Source organism: Colobus angolensis, unplaced genomic scaffold, assembly GCF_000951035.1.
Source record: "Colobus angolensis palliatus isolate OR3802 unplaced genomic scaffold, Cang.pa_1.0 Scaffold114, whole genome shotgun sequence".
Taxonomy (NCBI): Eukaryota; Metazoa; Chordata; class Mammalia; order Primates; family Cercopithecidae; genus Colobus; species Colobus angolensis.
Window position 1 is genome coordinate 2,881,462 of NW_012112475.1, and position 8,806 is coordinate 2,890,267.

General features: G+C 42.7%; 1 protein-coding gene across 1 annotated transcript in view; it reads right to left on the reverse strand.

Annotated features, from left to right (window-relative positions):
• The window catches only part of TTLL9 (tubulin tyrosine ligase-like family member 9), a 69,135-nt gene that overhangs the window by 41,913 nt on the left and 18,416 nt on the right, over positions 1–8,806 (reverse strand). The window contains exon 3 of the mRNA XM_011960068.1: positions 4,322–4,414. Within this exon, the coding sequence (XP_011815458.1) occupies positions 4,322–4,414 (93 nt within the window). The remainder of the gene's footprint in view (positions 1–4,321; positions 4,415–8,806) is intronic.

Below are 8,806 nucleotides of genomic sequence, written 5' to 3' on the forward strand. Positions count from 1 at the left end.
ATAATCTGTGGGAATAAGACCCTGGGATCAATATTTAACAAACCTGCACGTTATGCACGTGTTCTGTAGAACTTAAAATAAAAAAAAAAAAAAAAAAAAAAAAAAGCATTATTAAAAAATACTAAAACCATCGCATGAAAGTTTGTTGGGAACAAGATATTTGCACAGTCTCAGAGTATCTGCCCATAAGATACTTATTAATTATTTTTTTAAAAGTTAATTTACATTGGAGAAACCTGGCAGACACCACCTTAATCTAATGGTCAATCCAGGCACTGTCACCAGTGATAAGACACATTGACATCACAAACCCCTGATGAGTTCCACTGGAAAGGGCACAGCACCACTTCTGTGGTATTCCTGCCAAAATCCATAACCTCGTGATGAGAAAACATCAGACAAATCCAGTTCAAGGGACATTCTACAAAATGTACTCTTCAAAAGTGTCAAGGGCATGAAAGACAAAGACCAAGGAACTGAAACATATTCGAGGTAAAAAAGGTCAACTAAATGCAAAGTGGGATCCTGGATTGGATTCTGGAACAGAAAAAGGATTTTAGTGGAAAAAAACTGGTGAAATTCAAATGATGTCTGCAGCTTAGTTAACAGTAATATATCAGTGTTAACATCCTGACTTTGACAAATGTACTATGATTACATAAGCTGCTAACAGGGAAAGGTGGTGAAACTGCTAAAAGAGGAAGCTATGTATGATTTTTGAAACTTTTCTGTAGGTCTAAAGTTATTTCAAAATAAAAAAGTTTAAAAGTAAGTATTTTAAAATATTAAAGTTGGACCCCTACCTCACACCATATAAAAAATTAAATTGAACACCTAGCTATAAGGGCTAAAAGTATAAAACTCTTAGAAGAAGACGTAGGAGTAAATCTTTGTGACCTTGGATTAGGCAATGGTTTATTAGATGTGATACCAAAAGCACAAGGAACAAAAGAAAATATAGGTAAATTGGACTTTATCAAAATGAAAAAGTTTTTACCTCAGAAGGCACAGTCAAGAAAGAGGAAAGATAATTCACAAAATGGAAGAAAATATTTGCAAATCATATATAAGAATACACTTATAAGATAGAATTCTTATAACTCGAATATAAAGAGACAACTAAATTTAAACATGGGCAATATATATTTCTTCAAGGAAGATTTATAAATGGCTAATAAGCACATGAAAAGATGCTAAAAATCGTCAGCCATCAGGAAAATGCAAATCAAAACCACAATGATACCACTTCATACCCACTAGGATGGCCATAATAAATGCAAGGGTGGGTACAGTAGCTTATACCTATAATCTCAACACTTTGGGAGGCAGAGGCAGGAGGATCACTCAAGTCCAGAAGTTCAAGATGAGCCTAGGTAACATAATGAGACCCCACCTCTACAAAAAAAAAAAACTTAAAACATTTAGCAAGGTATGGTGGTGTGTGCTTGTAGTTCCAGCCACTCGGGAAGCTGAGGTAGATGGATCACTTGAGCCCAGGAGGTCAAGGTTGTAGTTGGCTGTGATTGTACCACTGCACTCCAGCCTAGGTGACAGAGAGAGACCCTTTCTCTAAATAAATAAATAAATAAATAGATGGATGAATAATAACGAGAGTTGGTGAGAATGTGGAAAAATCGGCACCCTCATACACTCCTGGTGGGAATGTAAAATGGCACAGCCACTTGAGAAAACAGTCTAGCAGTTCCTAAAAAAGTTAAACATAGAGTTATCATATCACCCAGTCACTCCACTCCTATGTATACACCCACAAAAAGTGAAAACATATGTCCATTCAAACTCGTACATGAATGTTCACAGCAGCATTATGTATAACGGCCCAAAGGTGGAAATAACCTAAACACCTATCAATTAATGAACAGATAAATAAATGTGATACTCCTTCACAGTAGAATACTAGTCAGTCATAAAAGAGAATGAAGTCCCAGCTACTCAGGAGGCTGAAGCAGGAGAATCACTCGAGCCCAGGAAGTTGAGGTTGCAGTGAGTCATGACTGCACCACTGCACTCCAGCCTGGGTGACAGACTGAGACCCTGTCTCAAAAAAACAAAACAAGAAACAAAAAAAGGAATGAAGTACTGATACATACTGCTACATGGATAAGCCTTGAAAACATTACATTAAGTGAAAGAAGACAGGGAAAAGGTTACATATTGTATAATTCCACTTATGTGATGTGTCCAGAATAGATAACTAGAGACAGGGCCCGAGACAGGGGCTGGAGGGAGGGAGAAATGGGAATGACTGCTGGTGGGTATGGGGTTTCTTCCTGGGATAATGAAAATGTTCTGGAATTAGATCGTGGTTTTGACACAGCAGGTATGTGCGGAAAAAAAATGGTGATGATTACACAACTTTGTGAATATTCTAAAAGACACGAAATTGTATATATGTACATTTTTTTGGACTTACCAAATTAAAAAGATTTTATATATTTTTTCTTCCAACGTGTAGGTATTGATGCAAATCCCAGCCCAAGCTCTCACAAGCTGAGTGACCTCAAACATGGCATTTTCACTACTTTGTGCCCAGTTTTCTCATTAGTAAAATGGGGATGATGATAACATCTACCTGAAAGATTTGTTGGGATGATTAAAAGATCATGCATGCGAAATGCTAGAGTGTCCAGCAGGCTTAGCTAATGGTAAGCAGCAAATATTTCCTGAGTACCACACAGCAGGGCAGCTATCCCTCTTATCCCTTCTCCCTTTTCTCTACAGTAAAAGAATTTTCAGCATTTACTTGAGAAAATGTAGACTGTATTTCCCCAAATAAAAACTACATTTTCCAGATTCGGCTGGGCACAGTGGCTCACACCTGTAATCCCAGCATTTTGGGAGGCCGAGGCAGGGGGAACACAAGGTCAGGAGATCGAGACCATCCTGGATAACACGGCGAAACCCCGTCTCTACTAAAAATACAAAAAATTAGCTGGGCGTGGTGGTGGGCGCCTGTAGTCCCAGCTACTTGGGAGGCTGAGGCAGGAGAACGGCATGAACCTGGGAGGTGGAATTTGCAGTGAGCCAAGATTGTGCCACTGCACTCCAGCCTGGGCAACAGAGCAAGATTCCGTCTCAAAAAAAAAAAAAAAAAAAACCTACATTTTCCAGATTCCCTTGTAGCTGGGTGTGGCCACATGGTTAAGGTCTGGCCAGTGAGCTGTGAGAGACTCCTGGGTTGTGTCCTTCAAGGGATGGACTTGCCTTTTCTTTTTTTCTTTCTTTTTCTTTTTCTTTTGGGACAGGGTCTCACTCTGTCACCCAGGCTGGAATGCAGTGGTGTGATCACAGCTCACTGCAGCCTTGACCTCCTGGACTCAAGCAATTTTCCCACATCAGCCTCCCAAGTAGCTGGGACTACAGGCACACACCACCATGCCTGGCTAACTTTTTTTAAAAAATTTTGTAGAGACAGGGTCTTGCCATGTTGCCCAGGCTGGTCTTGAACTCCTGGACTCAAGCGATCCTCCCTCCTTGGCCTCCCAAAGGGCTGCAATTATAGGTGTGAGCCACTGCACCTGGCTTATGCCTTTTATTGACTCCTGCCTACCTCCTGCTGTTTGGAATGTGAAAGCAAGGCTGGAACTCCATCTTGGACTATGAAAAACAAGGACTTCACCTAAGGGATAGTAGAGTGGAAAGACAGAAGCAGATGGATCTCACATTTCTGTGGGGCCCCCTTACCATCTCTGAACTTCCTACATATGAACTTCAATGGGATAAACTTCTAACATGTCGAAGCCTCTTTTACTTTGGGTTTCCATTGCATACATCCAATCCTTAGCCCTAACTAATAGCACCTACTCTGTCCCAGGCATCACATGCTGGTTTGTCTCAATCAGTATCCCTAGAGGCCAGCATGAAAGAAGAAAGGCAGGCTTACAGGCCAAAGTCACAGAACTAGCAAGTGGCCAGGGAAGAGCAGTCCTTGATCTGGACCCATCACAGGAGGATCCAGGCCACAGGTCTGTGGTAGCTGCATTCCTAGTTTCTACCGAAAGCCGTAGGACACAAATGCGCCTGGGTTTGAATCCTGCTCTGATGCTTGCAATGCTGTGTGACTTTAAGCAATTGGTTTCATAACTCTGAACATAATCTTATCTTACGGTTTAGTTGGAAAAGCTTAAATAAGACAGAGATGATAGCGATAATGTGCCTGGCACATTGTGGGTGCTAAATAAATATCACAGCCACTTTGGGACAAGTCCCAGTGGCCACCCAGGGGAACTAGGAGAAAAACAAAGGAAGACAAGGACCTGTGAGACAAAGGGAAGAAGGGACAAGGCTGGGGGGAGTGTCTTACTCCTTCACTTCCACCCATCCTGGCCTGTGGCGAAGGACGTCCATGAGTGTGTTCATGAGGGTGGTCTTGAACCGGATCGATGCTCTCTGCTCTCTGCAAGACAAGGCAATGAATGTTTGCTCAGGATCAATGATTTTCCCAGGATGGCGCAGGGAGAGGAAAAAAGTGGGAGGAAGAGAAGTCAAGTTCCATACCTGGAAAGTTCCACACTGTATTTTAGAATTTGGCATTAGAGCATAATAACACTTAGCATAATCAAATTGAGAATTACAGCATCTTCGAATCGTTGAAAAATAATGATCATTGTATCCAAGCCTACTATGTGCCAGGCATAATCTGGTTGGTTTCCATGTGCTATGACTAATAACATGAAATGATAAGTATTTGCAAAGCCCTCTCCTGGCAATCATCTGGGAAGATGAAGCGGATGTACTTTTTCCTATTCCTCCTACTGATACAACTGAAAACTCAAGATATTATCTATAAAACAAATACAAGACGAAAAGATAGAGAAGAGGGCAGACTGGCTGGGGACTTCAGGACCACAGGAACTATAAGGTGGTGAATTCCCTGGGTTTCCTTTTTGTCTCATATAGTTCAGATATGGAGATGAAAAGCCACCAACCCAGAAATGCCAATGGGCACAGACGATAAAGCTTCAACAAAAGCACCCCGTTTCTAGCCAAAGGACCAAGAAAGGAGCAGCCTAGCCAGACAGAAGACTTGGACAATCACTGCTCTACTCCAGCTGGATCCCTAAGAACACATCTGTGGCCCACTCCCAGTGATGCCAGCAAAGCCTGGGTAGGGAGTCTAGACTTCCCCTGAGGTTGCAGCAGGGCACCCAACACCCCTGCTGGGTGCTGTCAGAGAAGGCCACAGACACAGCCAGGCTTTCACCTCTGCCAGGCGGTAATGAGGCTCCCACCCCCACTGAGCAGTGGAGACCACGTGTGGAGCCTGGACTTCCTCCCCGACCTGGTGGTAAGGAGGTGCCCTCCCACTCTGGGGTGATGTTAAAGAGGGCCTAGAGGAGAGGTGGAAATCAATACAATAGAAAACAGAAAAACAGTATAGCCAATCGGTAAAATAAAAGGCAAATTCTCTGGAAAGATCCATAAAATCGACAAGCCTATTTGTCAGCAAGACTGATAAAGGAAAGATCCAGCTACCCAATAAGAGGACCGAAACAGAGGCTCCTGCTATGGAGGCCGCAGGTGTCACAGCCACAATGAGGAAATGCTGCTGACAGCTCTACACACCTCCATTTGACAGCTTAGATGAAATGGACCAATTCCTCAAAAAGCACAATTACTACAACTCATCCAATATGAAATAGGTAATTTGAATAGCTCTATAGCTATTAAGGAAATTGAATTCATAATTCAAAACCTCCCAAAAAAGAAATCTCCAGGCTCGGATGGTTTCACTGGAGAATTTCCCCAAATATTTGAAGAAGGATTAACACCAATCCTACACAATCTCTTCCAGAAAATAGAAGAGGAGGGAGAATTTCCAAATTCAATTCTGCGAAGTTAGTATTAACCTGATATCAAAACCGAAGCCAGTACACAAGAAGTAAACCACAGACCAATATCCCTTATGAATATAGATGGAAAAATCCTTAACAGAATGCAATCAAATAGATTTCAGCAATATATAAAAAGGATTATACACCATAACCAAGCGGAATTTATCCCAGCAGGCAAGGCTGGTTCAACATTCAAAAATTAATCAATGAGCCAGGCATGGTGTCTTACGCCTGTAATCCCAACCCTTTGGGAGGCTGAGGCAGGAAGATTACTTGAGGTCAGGAGTTCAAGACCAGAATGGCCAACATGGTGAAATCCCATCTCTACTAAAAATACAAAAATTAGTCAGGTGTGGTGGTGTGCACCTGTAGTCCCAGCTACTCAGGAGGCTGAGGCAGAAGAACCGCTTGAATTGGGGAGGCAGAGATTGCAGTGAGCTGAGATAGTGCCACTGCACTCCAGTGTGGGCAACAGAGACTGTCTCAAAAAAAAAAAAAAAAATGTCATATTAACAGACTAAAAAGGAGAAATCACATGATCACATCAATTGATGCAGAAAAGGCATTTGATAAAAATTAAACACTCATTCATTTAAAAACTCTGAGAGGAACTTCGTCAACTTGATAAAAGCATCTAAAAAAACTCGAGCTAACATTAGTGGTATGTGAAACATTACATTAGTGGTATGTGAAAGTTGTCAGATTCAAAATGGAGTCACTTATGTCAGACCCTGGCAAAATAGGGCCAGGGGGCCGGGCGAGGTGGCTCACACCTATAATTCCAGCCCTTTGGGAGGCTGAGGCAGGCGGATCATTTGATCATTTGAGGTCAGGAGTTGGAGAGCAGCCTGACCAACCTGGTGAAATCCTGTCTCTACTAAAAATACAAAAAATTAGGCCAGGCGCAGTGGCTCCTGACTGTAATCATAGCACTCTTGGAGGCCGAGATAGGTGGATCACCTGAGGTCAGGAGTTCCAGACCAGCCTGGCCAACACGGTGAAACCCCATCCCTACTAAAAATACAAACATTAGCTGGGCGTAGTGGCTGGCGCCTGTAATTCCAGCTACTAGGGAGACTGAAGCAGGAGAATCGCTTGAACCCGGAAGGTGGAGGTTGCAGTGTGCTGAGATTGTGCCACTGCACTCCAGCCTGGGCAAGAAAGTGAGACCCTGTCTCAATAAATAAATAAATACATAAATACATAAATAAACACATGAATAACCTTACTGTCCCAGAAGTCAGAGGGACTGAAATGGGTTGGCAGGGCTTCATTCCCTTTGGAGGCTCTATGGGAGAATTTGTTTCCTTGCCTTTCCCAGCTTCTAGCCGGGTATGGTGGCATGTGCCTGTAATCCCAGCTACCTAGGAGGCTGAGCCAGGAGAATCGTTGGAACCTGGGAGGCAGAGGCTGCAGTGAGCTGAGATCACGCCACTGCTCTCCAGCCTGGGCAATAGAGCAAGACTCCATCTCAAAAAAAAAAAAAATTAGCTGGGCATGGGGGTGCGCACCTGTAGTCCCAGCTACTTGGAAGGCTGAGGCAGGAGAATCTCATGAACTTGGGAGGCAGAGGTTGCAGTCAGCCAAGATCCCACCACTGCATCCAGCCTGGGTGACAGAGTGAGACTCCATCTCAAAAAATAAAAAGTCAAAAAGTAAAGAAATAGAGCCAGGGAAGGTCATGAAGGGAGGATTCTCATGTATGAGTTGCCAGATAATAAGAACCATCACAAGAACATTTTCCAAACCACAGCGTACCACATGAGACACAAGTACTGCTAACAGCACAAGGGCAGCTAGCAGCGAACACAAGAATACTAGCCTGACACTGTTTCTCAGGCCCAATCCAAAACTGCAAGGGCCTAACAAGAACTCCAAGACTCCAAGTCCTACCTAGCAACTACTGACACTCACCAACCTGCTACTGAACTCACCAGCTCTCATAAAAAACCCTGCTAGCACCAATGAACTTTCTTTTGAAACAACTTCCGTAAATCTCTTTCCCCAGGAGAACCCTAACCTTTTCCTTTGTTCTCAGACATGCTGGGGGCCATCCTCGTCTATATGGACATCCTAGATTGCAGTTCTGCTTCTTGTATATTATTCCCAAATAAAACCTTTTTACTTGGAGATTTGTCTCTATTTTTTTATGTTGACAGATGAAAAACTGGAGTTGGAGACTAGCCTGGGCAACATAGTGAGACATTGTCTCTAAAAATAAAAATAAATTTAGTGGGCACTGCAGCCCCACCTAGTTCAAACACTAACAAGCTCAAAATGGCAGTGAAGGAGACTGGACTGGAGTGCACACAATTTAATTAAAGCTGCAGCCCAACCCATGTTCAATTCAGCTTTAGGAGGAATCGGAATGATCAGCCCCTAACCTTAACTGCTAGACAGAGGAAGGAGCTCGCATACTCCATAAAGTGTGTGTATGTGTGTGTGTGTATATATATATATATATAGACTAAAATTTATTATATATAATTGCTTTTCATACACAATATCCAGAGTGCAGTTCTAAAAATATAACACATGCAATAGCAAAGTAGGGAAATGTAATACATAATCAAGAGGAAAAAGAGCCAATTGAAATAAACCCATAAATGACTCAGTTATCAGAATCATTAGAGAAGGAATTTAAAAATCTTTACAAATATGTTAAGGATTTACGGGAAAAGATGGATACAATGTGTGAATAGATGAGTTATTGCAGAAAAGGACCAAATGGCCAAGTGGCTCACACCTGTAATCCCAACACTTTGGGAGGCTGAGGTGGGAAGATCACCCAGGAGTTCAAGACCAGCCTGTGCAACACTGTGAGACCCCATTTCTACATAAAGTTTTAAAATTAGCCAAGCATGGTGGCACGTGCCTGTAGTCCCAGCTACCTGGGGAGCTGAGGTGGGAGGATCATTGAGCCCAGGAAGTTAAAGCTGCAGTGAGCCATGATC